The following is a 15,629-nucleotide window of genomic DNA, read 5'->3' as shown; positions in this document are numbered from 1 at the left end:
ATTTTTACGCAGATATGAAATCAGCTTACAATTATTATTGCCAATAATTTGTCCCCTCCATGGGCTGCTCATTCTTTAATCCTCTGAAGACCAGCTGAAATACGCACGAAGGTTAACCACTTGTGAGGTCCTGCATTCCGGCACATTCTAGCTGCCAGGTGTCCCTTGCGAGTGACTTTGAATCAATATGGGAATCAACCATTCGGTACTTTAGGTGTGTGAGACTGATGTCAAGTTTCTCTTCAGTTGGTTCATTGCTCTCAAATCACACCAGAGCAGATCCTGCAAATTAGAATCCTGGATCTCCATATCTCCACTTACAACATCCTTATGAGAAGTTACAAGTAGAATTCATGCTTGGGGAAGCCCAGAAAAAGAACCACATCCCAGATCTCATCCCCATTTGGATCAAACCTTTACATTCCAGTTCCTGTATAGGGGAATAGGGAGTAGTTCAGGGGGCAAGATTGCAGTGGTGGGGGAACATGGTACAGCCAGGTATTCCCTACAGTTTACATTAAGAGATCATATTCCTGATCTTCCCTGGATCTGTAGAGCACTCTGCTCTACTTTTAAAAGTGTACGTCTCTCCCGTTGTACAAATGTTGGCCATGGGTGAAGGAGAGAGAGCATGAGCTTTTTCTGTCTCGTACATGCCAGCAGAATGGATGTCAGGAATAGTCAGACCATATTGTCTGCAACTTCTATCTTTCCAGGTTTCCTTGCAGATAGCTAGGAAGTTATTACTCTATGGTAACCTACAGATTTCCCAATCATTCTTGAATGACCACACACATGTTAGAATAATACTTTTGCAGATTTTTTAACATTTCATGCAGGAACCTCTGAATACTTTCATTAATGTTTTGTAGTCAGCATCTCTGAAATAAGAACACAACAGATAATGATGCAGCCCTGAATCTTTATCCACTTTGTAGATGCTCATCTGCTGCCTGAAATTGCTCCTCCTCGATTGTGCTCTATAATTTTAGGTACTTCCTTTTCAGCCTTTCTTTCTAAGTGCACTTGCATGGTAAGGTGTGTTGTAGGTTTCTATTAAGATGCATATTAATTTATGGTGGCAGACACAGCATCTTGGGCATCCCTACGAAGAGAAAAAAGAAACATGGATTTGCTATGATGTTAATTGAAGTAATTTTGCACACAGATACGTTGTTGAAAGCTAAGGTTATGCTGTTGATGAGTAGTCATTACTGAGTGAATTTGTTGGTTTGCTACCAAGTCACATCCTTGGTTCACACCATCTCCATCAGTTTGAGGTCTGCCTCCTCGTGTGGTGATTCAGGATGAAGAAAGTTCGCAGCCCAACCACCAGTCCAGTTTATGGCTCTCCAGTTATATACAACCTTCTCATTTATCAACAGGCAAAATGTAGACTGTCAGTATTTGGAAATTTTGTCAGGATCCAACCCTTGTTTGGTGATTCCTGACTACACAAAGATACGAGTCATTAGAAATGGCAAATTGTTTTGCTATTGCAAAGACCAAATTGAATTATTATGGAAATAATGGGCAAGAAGAGATGGGTGACATCGGTGTGACTCAAGTTCCATAGCTGATTCTGTACCATGTTGGGGACACAATGTGTGAAGACTCAATTTGCATTAGATAATTACTATATCACTATTCCCAGGCTTAACAATTTCTTCCTCTTCTGTGCATGTAACTAAAGGACATGATAAACAGTATTCACTCGGTTCACCAGTTCCTGCTACACCTTTGCATACAGAGAAGGATTCCCTCCCTCTGAAATAGTATTGTTCTTTATTTCTTAGGAACCATCTTCAATCTCACTTTCAAAGATGGCAGTTCTGACCACTTTTCCTTGACAACCCTCTGTTCTTGTTATCCACGCAACAACGAACAAATGAAGTACTGGTCCTTTTAAGATTCTTCCTTCATTGTCTGCACCTTTTCATCAAAAGCATTCCTACAATCAGGAATAAGACACATACGGCACATTAAACCTGTTGAAGCCAACTCTTTGATCCTCATGCATGAAGCATCATGTTCACACAATGATCGTAGATCCATTTTGATTGAAATTGTAGAATTATCACTATTGCTCACAATAAGCATTTCAGTCATTGTATCTGACATTAATGAAGGGGCTTGTTTGCTTAGTTGAGTGGACAGCTAGTGTGTGGTTTATAATAATGTAACCAGCCTGGGTTTTAATCCCCATTGTAGCTGAGGTAGACTTGGGCCTGCCCCTTTGATCTGCCTCATTAGTAATAGCGCAGCCTACACCTTGATTCAATAACCCTCGAATAATCGAGGAGAAGAAGAAATCTTTTTTGTGACACATATAAAGTAAGATCAATAAGCTCACAACACATGTTTGAGAAATACCTCACACCCAATATTTTGCTCAACTACTCTACTAAGTGCACCAATTGATAGAAATAGATTTCATCAGGCAGCATGGTGGCACAGTGGTTAGCACTGCTGCCTCATAACGTCAGGGACCTGGGTTCAATTCCAGCCTCGGGTGACTGTCTGTGTGGAGTCTGCACATTCTCCCCGTGTCTATGTGGGTTTCTTCCGGGTACTCTAGTTTCCTCCCATAGTCCAAATATGTGCGGCTTAAGTTCATTATCCATGATAAATGTGGGCTTATGGGGATAGGACAGGACCTGGTGGGATTGTTGTCAGTGGAGGCTCAATGGGCCAGATGGCTTCCTTCTGCACTGTAGATTCTATGATGATGCTTGTTTGAAAAGCAACATTTTAATTAGGCATAATTCAGTGCCATGGCACAATAACATATTTGCTTTAAAAGAACCACTAGACAAACATTTAAGGCAGAATGTACCTGTCCCGCTTGCCACTGGAATTGAAGTAGGCGGACATAGACCATGCAAAGGTCCATTGACCTCGGGTAGGATTTCCCGGTCTTAGAATGAGCACAGCTGAAAAATCCCACCCTTGATATTCGAGTAGTATTACGGAATTTAAGTATTGCTGAGAAAAGAGACATGCTGCTGAAACTTTTCATCTTGCACTCATCAGGACAGCTCACAAGATAAACCAGCAGTAAAGGGAACAACAATGTATTGATTACGCATGGGAAGAACATGTTAATTGTTTAGCAGATGGACTCTGATTGGTAGAGGTGTTACCATGAAGAACGTAGCAGAGAAGTGTTAACTGCAAAATTATTGTTCAAATTTAAACTCAGTCATAGTGGTTTATAGCATAGAAACAGGTCCTTTGGCCCAACTTGTCCATGCCGCCCTTTTTTAAACCCCAGAGCTAGCCCCAATTGCTCACATTTGGCCCATATCTCTGTATACTCATTTTTATCCATATAACTGTCTAAATACTTTTTAAAAGACAACGTTATATTTATCTCTACCATTGCCTCTGGCAGTTTTTTCCAGACATTCAACACTCTCTGTGTGACAAAATTGCCCCTCTGGACACTTTTGTATCTCTTCCCTCTCACCTTAAACCTATGCCCTCTAGTTTTAGACTCCCCTAAGTTTGGGAACAGATGTTGACTATCTGACTGATCTATGTCCCTCATTATTTTATAGACCTCTATAAGATCACCCTTCAGCCTTCTACGCTCCAGAGAAAAATTTCCAGTCTATCCATCTAACTCAAACCATCAAGTCCCGGTAGTAGCCTTGTAAATCTTTTCTGCACGCTCTTTCAAGTTTGATAATATCCTTTCTGTAATAGGGTGACCAGTCAGGTCCACTTTGATTGGTCAAGGCATTGTCTTGGGGTAACTTGGGTTCAGATTTCATCTGCAGGCTAGATTGTAAGCCAATTATCCTGCTGTCAGACAAATAACTACGTTTTGCAAATCTGAAGTTTGAAAAAAAGAAAAAAAAACAATGATAGACGAAAGCCAGGGATAAAAGCAGGAAAAGATCAATAAATATCACTCAAAGAACAAGGGGGACAATTCTCCCAGTCGCTGGGCTTCTGTAGTGGGCTGGGAGACTCTAGCGCGGCTCCTGCTGGGCGCCATGGCAGCCACGCATCTCTGGCCATCAGATTTCCAGCACCATTAGCTTCATGCCAGAAATCGGTGCGAAGCTGCGTAATTTATTTTAATAGCGATTTAAATATAATTAGCAAGCCTGGGACTGAAGCCTCCAGGAACACTATAGTTTCCCCACCCTCCATGACTTGCAGGGTTTACAATAGCTCCCCACTAGCAGGCAGCTGGTGGCCCACCCCTGCTGGAGTGAAAGAGGGCCAGGAGTATGGGGTAAGAGGGGGGCAGCCCTGGGCATTGCCAGTTTAACAGTGCCAACTGAGCACCAGACAGTCCCAAGGGTGTGGGGCCAGAGGAGGGTGCGGCCTAATGGAGGGGCAGAGCCTGTGGGGAGATCAGTAGGGGTAGGGTCCCATTGCCATTCTGCACTCGGCGGTGACAGATATAGGGAAGGGCTAATGGGGGCTGGCCATCAGGGTGGGGTGGGGTGGGGGGAAGGGGAGGGCCGGCCCGCCAGGGGGGTCAGGACTATTGTGGAGGGGGATGGGGCAGTTGGTGGCAGGGGAGGGAAATGAGGGATCGGGACTGCTGGGGAAGACCAAGTGGGCTGGGTGGGGTCGGTGGCAGTGGTCGAAATTTGCCCATACATGTCCTGGGGGCCAGCAATTGGGGCATGGTGAGTCACATGGCCAGGGATGGTGGGGGGGAGGTGTCAGCAATTAGGAGGCCGGCAGTGTGGGGCTTCTGCACATGGGCCGACCTCAGCACTGAAAGATCAGCATGTACACAATGACCTGCTCAGCGCTATTCTGCTGGCCTCTCCAGTGGGAATAGGCCCTGCACCCTGATTTTTAATTATATTCACGCTAGTGACCTTTGCACTGCACAAAGTGTGAGAGATTCATTTTGAAAATCCCGTTGAAAGAAACCAACATGATTTACTCCAGTTTTTATGTGAATTGGCAATTAGAATTGTTTTGGAAGAATCCCACCCCAAGCGTTCTCCACTTGGAGAATAGTTTGAAGTGGTGAAAAGTTTCACAATCTGTGATGTAAATATTCCCATCTTCACACCAACTGATAGGAAATAGTTAGTTCAATATGACAGGAAGGTTCTATTGACTGGGAAAAGGGGTGTCCACCGAGGTAGTTCATTATATATCAATACTGAACTCCAATCTGTAGCTGGAGTGAGATTAGAAACCTGCACCTTTTAGAACAAAGAACAGTACAGCACAGGAACAGGCACTTTGGCCTCCCAAGCTTGCGCTGTCACATGATGCCTTTCTAAACTAAAGACCTTTTGACTCTACGTAGTCCTTATCCCTCTGTTCCCTGCCTATTCGTGTATCTATCAAGATGCCTCTGAAATGTTGCTGTTGTATCAGCTTTTACCACCTCTTCTGGCAGTGCATTCCAGGCACTTAACATTCTGTGTGTAAAAAAACTTACCTCTTACATCTCCTTTAAACTTTCCCCCTTTTACTATAAACCTACGTCCCCGAGCAGCTGACATTTCTGCCCTGGGAAAAAGATCCCGACTATCCGTTTTACCTATGTCTTTAAGAATTTTGTAAATTTCTGTTGGGTCACGCTCAGCCTCTGACATTCAGGTGAAAACAAATCAAGTTTGTCCAATCTCTCCTCATAGCCTCATGCCCCCACCCTCATCCCTGGCCTCGCCCCTCCCCCATCACCACCACCTCCCTGGGCTAATTATTTGAGTTTTCTAGGAAAGCTCATAGATCTGAAAAAAAGGTGCAGTGTTAAAAGAGTGGGGTCGAGTGAACAGTTGTGGTGAAAAAAGGAAGTTCTTGAGTCTTATTGGATTTTACAACAATGAAACTGTTTGATCTGCTCTAAAGTTGTCAATCAAGCGTAGTTCAAAGTGGCCAGACAGCACCTGCTGCTCATTCAGGCAAAAAAGGGGATTCCCCTTGTAAAACTGACATCTCCTGTCAGTCAAAGGACTTCATAGGGGTCTGCCCACAGCTGGGACTCTGTAGGGAAAGAAAAGGAATCCTTTCTGCTGAATGGAGTGCTGCTGTGATTTTGGAGGTTTTCAAGTGTCCAGAGGGCCTGAATATTAAAATGACCAGGCCACTTCAAAAGTTTCATAGTACACAGCCAAGAATGAAGATTTTGAACAGAGAACTGCCTGAGATCACCAGGCTAAGGGTGGTTTATGCAGGTGGAGAAGGTAGTCAAGAAGGCATGCGGCATGCTTTCTTTCATCGGCTGGGGCACTGAGTTTAAAAATTGGCAAGCTTTATAGAAGCTTAGTTGGGCTGCACCGAGAATATAGCATTCAGTTCTAGTCGCCACACTACCAGAAGGATATGAAGGCTTTAGAGAAGGTACAAAAAAGATTTACCAGGGTGGTATGGAGGGCATTAGCTATGAGGAAAGTTTGGACAAACTTGGTTTGTTCTCACTGGAATGACAGAGATTGAGGAGCAACCTAATATAAATCTACAAGATTATGAGGAGCATGGAAAGAGTGGATAGTCGGAAGCTTTTTCCCAGGGTAGAAGAGCCAATTACTAGGGGCATAGTTTTAAAGTGCAAGGCGCAAAGTTTAAAGGAGATGTATGAGGCAAGATTTTTATACAGTGGGTAATGGGTGCCTGGAACTCGCTGCTGGGGGTGATAGTGGAAACAGATAAAATAGTGACTTTTAGGGGCAGCTGGACAAATGCATGAATAGAATGGGATTGGAGGGATATGGTCCCTGGAAGGGTAGGGGGGTTTTAGTTCAGATGGGCAGCAGGGTTGGTGCAGGCTTGGAGGGCCGAAGGGCTTGTTGCTGTGCTGTAATTTTCTTTGTTTTTTGTTCTTTGTTCTTTGAACTGTGGAACTATCACTTCAGATCTGGTTCTCTCCTTACCTGATCTTGAATTGCCCTAGTAAATATTTTTATTATTATTGTTAACTGTAGTGTCAGTCCATTAGTATAGTTGCTGCCTTAAATATTCTGACAGACTTCTGAATTATAAATTCTTATGAGCTTACTGCATTTCATAAAACTATCAAGTTATCCTGATGTTAACTTCAGCTGCATTTAATAAACAAACATATATATGAACATAGGAATTAGGATCAGGAATAAGTTTCTCACCCCTTGAGCCTGCTCTACCATTGCCATCATCATTCCTGCCTACGCCCAGTAACCCCTTTGCTTATCAAGAAGGGATGGTTGTGGGTTGTCAAGCAGTAAGTAGGCCTGGACTATTTTAGCTCCCAGGTCTCATTAATATGTTGAGATTTACTTGGGGTGGAAGTTGCTGGCCTGTGGAAAATTGGGCATCCATGCCCCCCATTGACATGTAGATAGGTGTGAGGAAAGAGGAGGACAGGACGGGATTAGGGAAGGGAACTCGGGATGAAGATGCCTGAATTATTTTTCTGAGGCCTTCAAGGAAATAGCAAATGTACCATAAAATGGCCACTTATAAGTCTGTAGTCTCTTTTCACTCAATTTTAAATGGCAGGAAAAGAATAGGGGCTTCCCTATTGAGCTGACATTAAAATAGCATCAATCTGCTGCCTACACAGAAGCCTGAATCAAAGTTATGGAATTGTGCACAATGGGATCCAGGCAGCTCTATAATAGGAATTAACCCCGGGAAATTTAACTGCCGAAACAATCAGTTTGTACTGGATGATGAGGATTAAAATTGCCTCAGAGTAGTTGTGATGCAAAGCATTTTAAAATGATGCCAATTAACCATAAAATAAATATTACTTTTTAATAGTTGCATAAAAATTCAAACTTAAGCATCTTAGAACTAATTGGAAATCTATCCTGCTTTGCTGATTGACTACATCTGAATTAAGTGCTCATTCCCACCAATAGTTCCCAAAATTAGTTTTATATTCACTACCCTACAGAGGCCATCACTCATCATTGGAGAAGATGAATCCATGGCAAACATATATGTGTTCACAATTTTAAAATGAGTGTACACTTGTTTTAATTACTTGCTAGGATTCTACATTTGCACAGATTCCATAAAAAGTAGCATTCACATGCAGCATGGGAGAGGGTTTCTGATAAGTTGTGGTTTTTTGTGTGTACTTTCCTCTTTCAAGTGCAGATCATTTCCAGTGTAAAACGAGCTATTCGATCTTTTGCGCTGGTTTAAAAAACATTGTTCTGGAAGTTAGTCCTGTCCACAGAACTGGCCACAGTTTTCATCAGATTAATCACCATGGTGAGTTTCAACTAACTTAATCTGTCTGCGGCTCTTCAACCAAGATTTTAAAATTAACCTTTTTTTTCAACACAAAATCACTAGAATCATTAAAGTTAAACAGCATAGTGGAGACAAGGTTAAGTACAAGTTAAAGAGATATGTATTGCCTCCCGATTATATGAGTACAATCTCACTAACTGGCCTGGCTGGAGACAATACACATCTCTTTAACCTGCACTTAACCCTTTCTCCACTCACGTTGTCTGTACTTTTAAGACTTGATTACCTGTAAAGACTCGCACTCCAACCATTATTTTATAAATTGAGTTTTTGTCTTTATATGCCCTGTTTGTGAACAGAACTCCCATTCACCTGATGAAGGGGCAGCACTCCGAAAGCTAGTGGCTTGTGCTACCAAATAACTTTAAGCTGGTGTTGTGACACTTCTTACTGTGTTTACCCCAGTCCAATGCTGGCCTTTCCACATCAAATCAACACCAGTCAACCTCTGAAAGGGGAGAGCAGCCGATGATCATCTGGGACTATGGTGACTTTACTAGTTCTTGTCATGGAGCACACAAGAGCATAATGATGCAGTTAATGATATCAGGCACTAAACACAGGTAATGGGACAGAGATGTATGATGCCTAGTCTTTGCCACTTGAAGTGGCCATGGGAATTTGGCATTTCTCCCTAAGCAAATGAGTGAACATTGCCTCCCTGCAGCTCATTATGTAAGGTGAGAGTGAGCTGTCCAACATCTCATTTCAGGAGGCCTCAGGCACAGCAGTTATTGCCATAACTGCAGATCTCTCAGGTTCGCATCAGTGGTCCTCCTTATTTGACTAGGGCTTTTCAAGTGACCCAGCTCACCAAATTCAGGCATGCTGAATGTATCTGTCTAGCATCAGAGAGAGGTGTTCAGGGAAAATAAGCCCCAGTATAAGAACATAAGAACATAAGAAATAGGAGCAGGAGTAGGCCATCTAGCCCTTCGAGCCTGCCCCGCCATTCAATAAGATCATGGCTGATCTGTCGCTGCTCAGTTCCACTTTCCCGCCCTCTCCCCATAACCCTTAATCCCCTCTCTCATCAAAAACCCATCAACCCGCGTCTTAAAAATATTTAGCGAGGCAGCCTCCACCACTTCAACTAATTGATACAAATTTAATTTCACCATAAATTATTCTGTAGATTGGGTCAAAATCCTGGAACTCATAGAATCATACAATGCATTAGAGGCCACTCAACCCGTCGAGTTCGTACCGGCAGAGACCCTGCCTAACAGACCTGTGTTTGAAGAAGGCAGCTCTCAAGGACAATTAGGGATGGACAGTAAATACTGGCCTAGCCAGTGATGCTCACGTCTCCTGAATGAATAAAAAAGAGTTACACAGTTAGGAATCACTGTCGATTAATGTTCTTGTCTGCTTGTTTCCTGAAGGTGTTAACCCATTTAATGTAAACAGATTAAGACATCCGACAGAGGAATGCTGCACAAACACATAAGTGATCATTTGTTGATCTAACAAGCACTGAGGTTATTATTCTTTATTGATGTTTTTCTGTATTTCCTCCTGAAAATCTTTTTTTCACTCACCTTCATGGCCTAGGGATAGAGGTGGCATTGTGCGGGTGGGGGGAGGGGGTGGGGCAGAGGCAGGGAGTGGGGGTGGGTGGGGGGGGGGGTGGGTGGCGTCGGTGGGTGTGAGAGACTGCGACAGACGTCTTCAATGTAGCTCCTTGACAGGTTTGCCAAGAGGTGCGTATCAGCAATTCTGGAAGTTCTTTTTCATCATTCCTCCATATACCTTAATTAAAACTGACAATATTTACACATCTGCGTGCAAATGTTGGTCAAGACTTTAATGAATCAGATGTAATCAGATGTAAAGTGCTGTCATTAAGTAAGCACCTTCAACCAGATCATAACAAAACAGGAACATTTTTTAAAATACTTTGTTCTTAATATTCCATCATTTTAATAAATATTGGTCAATTGCTCAAAACATCACATTAATATCATTATCTTTTTCTGCAGATTAGACCAGTTCCATTGGCTACATGCATTTTCATTAGATATTCAAGGGGTAAATATTAATAGTCTCTAGAAATGGGATCAGGCACCATGAGGTTACTTCCACTGTGGGCAGCGAGCAAACTTCAGACTAACTGGTATTTTGCATGATTGTTGCATGCAGCCAGAACTAAACTTACTGTTCAGTGGCTACATACCTCAGCAGGGAGCCCAAGATCGTACGAAGCTAACATCACTTAAAGCTCACTGCAGTGGGAGCATGGAGTGAACAGCCAGTAAGATCACACCCAATATCTCCTATGTGACTCATTGTCAAATTTTGTTTTACAATGTTCCAGTGAAGTGCCTTGTGATATGTTATTACACTAAAAGCACTATTGAAAGCTAAGTTGTTGTTATGTGACTTGTTGTCACACTTTGTATTGTATTGCACCTGAGTCATGCGTTGGGACGCATTATTACGTTAAATAAATAAATGCATGTTGTTTTGTTGTTGATCGAAGGCAGCAGGAGTTAACTGGAGAGGATACCAGGCGTACCTGCAGGCTGTTGGTGAGCTGGTGGTCTGTATCACTGGAGTGCTGAGGCTGTGGCCAGCTGTGGGGCTGAAACCATAAAAGTTGATGATATCCTGATGCCTAATCCTCCTTCTCACATAGCACTCCTTCTTAGCCCAAAAATTCTTACCAATGACAAACTGCAGCTGCTATGTAGCTTGTGCTTTCCAACACCTCCCACAACCTTGGTCCCATTACAACCTTACCTTGACCTTGTACCCTTTACCTTTCAGAGACCCAAGAACTGTCACTGGGTTTTAAGGATGGCCCTAAAGGATGAGATATAAGAATATAAGAACATAAGAACGAGGAGCAGAGTAGGCCATCTGGCCCCTCGAGCCTGCTCTGCCATTCAATAAGATTATGGCTGATCTTTTTGTGGACTCAGCTCCACTCACCATACCTTTTAATTCCTTTACTGTTCAAAATTTATCTATCCTTTCCTTAAAAGCATTCAATGAGGTACCTCAACTGCTTCACTGGGCAAGGAATTCCGCAGATTCACATCCTTTTGGATGAAGAGGTTCCTCCTCAACTCAGTCCTAAATCTGCTTCCCCTTATTTTGAGGCCATGCTGCCTAGTTTCAGTTTCACCAAGAAACAACTCCCCTGCTTCTAACTTATCTATTCCCTTCATAATCTTATATGTTTCTATAAGATCACCCCTCTGCAACATAACCTCACTGTTTTACCTTCTTAATTACCTGTCGCACCTGCAAACCAACTTCTTGTGATTCATGCACAAGGACACCCAGGTCCCTCTGCATAGCAGCATGCTGCAATTTTTTACCATTTAAATAATAGTCCATTTTGCTGTTATTCCTATCAAAATGGACGACCTCACATTTGCCAACATTGTACTCCATCTGCCAGACACTTGCCCACTCACTTGGACTATCTATATCCCTTTGCAGACTTTCAGAGTCCTCCGCACACTTTACTCTGCCACTCATCTTAGTGTCATCTGTGAATTTTGACAGACTACACTTGGTCCCCAACTCCAAATCATCTATGTAAATTGTAAACAATTGTGGTCTCAACACTGATTCCTGAGGCACACCACTAGTCACCGATTGCCAACCAGGAAAACACCCATTTAGCCCCGCTCTTTGCTTTCTATTAGTTAATCAATCTTCTATCCATGCTAATACATTACCCATAACACTGTGCATCTTTGCAGCAGCCTTTAGTATGGCACCTTCTCAAATGCCTTCTGGAAATCCAGATAAGACCTTATCTTTATAAGACCCTTGTCAGGCCTCATTTGCAGTACTGTGCGCAGTTCTGGTCGCCTCACTATAGGAAGGACGTAGAAGCTATTGAAAGGGTACAGAGGAGATTTACAAGGATGTTGCCTGGACTGGGAGGCATGCCTTATGAAGTTAGGTTGAGGGAGCTGGGACTCTTTTCCCTGGAGAGACGAAGGTTGAGAGGCGACCTGATAGAAGTTTATAAAATGTTGAGAGGAATAGATAGGGTGGATTCTCAGAGGCTATTTCCCCGGGTTGAAATGGTCGCTACGAGAGGATACAGATTGAAGGTGCGGGGAGGCAAGTACAGAAGTGATGTTAGATGTAAGTTTTTCACTCAGAGGGTGGTGAGTGAATGGAATCGGCTGCCGTCAGTGGTGGTGGAGGCGAACTCGCTGGGGTCTTTTAAAAGACTTCTGGATGAGTATATGGGATTTAATGGGATTGGGGGTTATAGATAGGTCTATGGATTGGTAGGTGTTGATGTGATCGGCGCAACTCGTGGGCCGAAGGGCCTGTTTGTGCTGTAGTGTTCTATGTTCTATGTTCTATATACCACATCCATAGGTTCCCCATAGTCCACCGTGCATGTAACGTTCTCAAAGAATTCCACCAAATTGGTTAAACATGACATGTCCTTCATGAATCCATGCTACATCTTCCCAGTGAGACAATTTATATCCTGATGACTCCCTATTTCTTCCTTGATGATAGATTCAAGTATTTTCCCTACTACAGAAGTTAAGCAAACCAGCCAATAATTACTTGCCTTTTGTCCACCTCCTTTTTTAAACCATGGCATCACATTTGCTCTTTTCCAATCTAGAAACACATGGATAGGTTTAGGGAGGAAATTCCAAGATTTGGCCCTAGATCATTGAAAACCTGGCTTCAACTGGAAAGGGAGGATGGGTGCATTAGAGCTCAGAGAGTGGAGATGGCTATTATCAGTATTATCACTAAACTATTAATCCAGAAACCTTGCTAATGTTCTGGGGGCCTGTGTTTGAATTCCACCACAGCAAGTGATGAAATTTGAATTCAAGAAAAAATAATCTACTGATGACCATGAAACCTTTGTCAATTGTTGGAAAAACCCATATGGTTCATTCATAAGGAAGGAAATCTGCTCTCCTTACCTGGTCTGGCTTCCATGTGACTCCAGAGCCACTGCAATGTGGTTGACTCTCAATTGCCCTTGGGTAACTAGGGATGGGCAATAAATGCTGGTCAGCCAGTGATGCCCAAATCCCGCAAATGAATAAAAAAGAGTCAAAAGAATGGACAGTCCAGAGTGGTTTTAAGTCAAGGTTGGGAGAAGGTGGAGGGATAGAAAAAGAAATAAAATAAGTTACTGAGGTGGGATGGTGTGAGGCTATGAAGGATGTAAAAATGAGGGTGGGAATTTTCCAGTTTTGAGAAATGACACAGGCCAGCAAGGAAAGGGATGGGGATAGGGAATGAACAGCAGACTTGGAGATGAAAAACATTAATTGGCAGCGCAGGATGTTCAAATACCTCCACTCAGATTGTTACGATCAGGCAAGAAGGAATGAACCAGCTCCCCTCTATTCAATCTCCTTGGTTGGTCACAATAAAGGTTTATGTTTCTTTATTCAAGGATATGCCCTTATCCAAATCAGAATGTAGTTAACTATTTAAGCTGTGGGCATTAACGAGACAATCAAACAAGGGTTAGTGAATCCAAGGAAGTGCAGATTTATTAACCCCAAAACCTGAAAAAATAAAAACATTACATCAAGTATTCAGACCTTATGTGACCATTACGGCTACACACACACACACACACACACACACACACACACACACACACACACACACACACACACACACACACACACACCAGAAATAAGGGGAGTTGGAGTCAAACAAAGAAAAGTAAAAGAATATACTATGAAGTTTCCTGTGACTGAGCTTGAGATGTAGATTTTAAGCATTGCAGCAGATTTGGGTTTGCTGGTTTCTTGGGTGCAGTAAGACATAGATGATGTTGCAGTTATTACAAGATCTCTGTTCACAGGCAGATTTCAGATAGAGTTGGCTTCTCGATCTGCACGACATGCTGATTCCAAAAGAGAACAAGGGAGCGAATGAGCAACCCTCAGTTAATTTTCTCTGCTGAAGGCTTTCTGGATACTTGCAAAGCCTTGCAAATTGCTGGCAACCTTGTGTTGAAATACTTCACCCTTTGTTCACCCAGAGGTTTTGGGCAGGTCTGTCTGTGGCAGCTATGGTTTCAGTATCCAGTATTTTGCATTTTTAATGTTGCTTGTACAGACAACTATGATTTTCGATTGGTGCTTGGATTATACAAAATATCTCTCTCTTACATTCCCCTGAGGGTGATTTGTTGGGTTCTCACCCTCACTGTGGAACCTGGCCTTGCATTTTTAAGCAGTTTGCTGTTTCTGAATTCCAATTGCAAATGTTACAGTCAGTTAAAGTTGAAAAATTATATTTTTGAAAATAAATGGGCATAACCTAATAACAAAATATTAATACAATATTAAATAACTATTGATTCAACTTGCAATTGTAGCTTGACTACTGCACGGAAACAAAGATTAAGCCTGTTTAATATAACCAAATGGGAGTTGCCTTTCATACTTGTGAGAAAATTGGTAGAATTAAAATAAATGACAAAAAGAACATTTTTTCTTCCACACGTGCAGTTTCTTCAGTAATTGCATTAAATGGGAGAACATCATTAGCAAACCCTTTGAAATATTGAGTAGCAATGAGTTGTTGATTTGCCTAATTTTTGTCCTTGTTATTGTAAAGTTGAACCCCGTGGTTAATGAACATCCACTCCTACGATGCATTTCATTATTTGGTTCAATGGGAAGCAATGCTAACATATATGTCTTTTCCTATAAACTGTGCTCCACTTATTAGGTGGAATTAACTTTCAAAGCCAGAGTGAAACTAGTTTCCCAATGGTGCATCTCAAAAAGAGTCTTCACTTGAGTGACAAAGGGGAATGTTTATAAATTCACAGCTGAAATATAATCTCTCAAAACATTTCATTGGAAGATTCCTGTTTACATTTTGTTTTTTGGCAGGCTGGTGGAGTTGGCTGTCTCAGTACCAATCAATCCATATTGGGGAGTCCTTTCCAAATGTTTGGCTTATAGCAAGGCTGTCTCAGACCCCTTTGTATACTCTTTGCTGCGTCATCAGTATAAGAAGACATGGATGGACATTATTAATAGACTGCTTAAACGAAGCTCCTTAAACTCCTCTGCAGTGACAGGTGAAACGCTAAACAGCAATTATGTACATACAGCTGAATGAAATAAACTTTGTGAATGGAACAGTTTGACAGATACCTGCGTTGGGATTTTTATTGAAATACGTGTCTTATGGAACTTTTGACTTTACTCTGCTTTCTACTACTTTAGACAATTATTTTGGTTAATGTTCAAAGGAAAATTCTCACAGCTCACCTTTACACTTTTGTAATTGTAATTTTTATTTGGTTCTTTTTCTTAAGTGTACTTGGATGCTTGGCGTGTACTTTAGGTAAGGCCCTGTAAGCTCACAAGTAAAGTCATTTTGTAACATCGGTGGGCATGCGTGGGTGCACCAGTAAC

At 42.2% G+C, this 15,629-nt stretch overlaps 1 protein-coding gene across 1 annotated transcript in view; it reads left to right on the top strand.

Annotated features, from left to right (window-relative positions):
- The window catches only part of gpr26 (G protein-coupled receptor 26), a 29,142-nt gene extending 13,812 nt beyond the window's left edge, over positions 1 to 15,330 (top strand). The window contains exon 3 of the mRNA XM_080205289.1: positions 15,099 to 15,330. Coding sequence (XP_080061415.1) covers positions 15,099 to 15,330 — 232 coding nt within the window. The remainder of the gene's footprint in view (positions 1 to 15,098) is intronic.
- Positions 15,331 to 15,629: the final 299 nt, after the last annotated feature.

The sequence above is a fragment of the Carcharhinus amblyrhynchos genome, chromosome 17 (genome assembly GCF_965287045.1).
Source record: "Carcharhinus amblyrhynchos chromosome 17, sCarAmb.v2.hapA, whole genome shotgun sequence".
NCBI lineage: Eukaryota > Metazoa > Chordata > Chondrichthyes > Carcharhiniformes > Carcharhinidae > Carcharhinus > Carcharhinus amblyrhynchos.
This window is presented reverse-complemented; position numbering and strand designations above follow the sequence as displayed.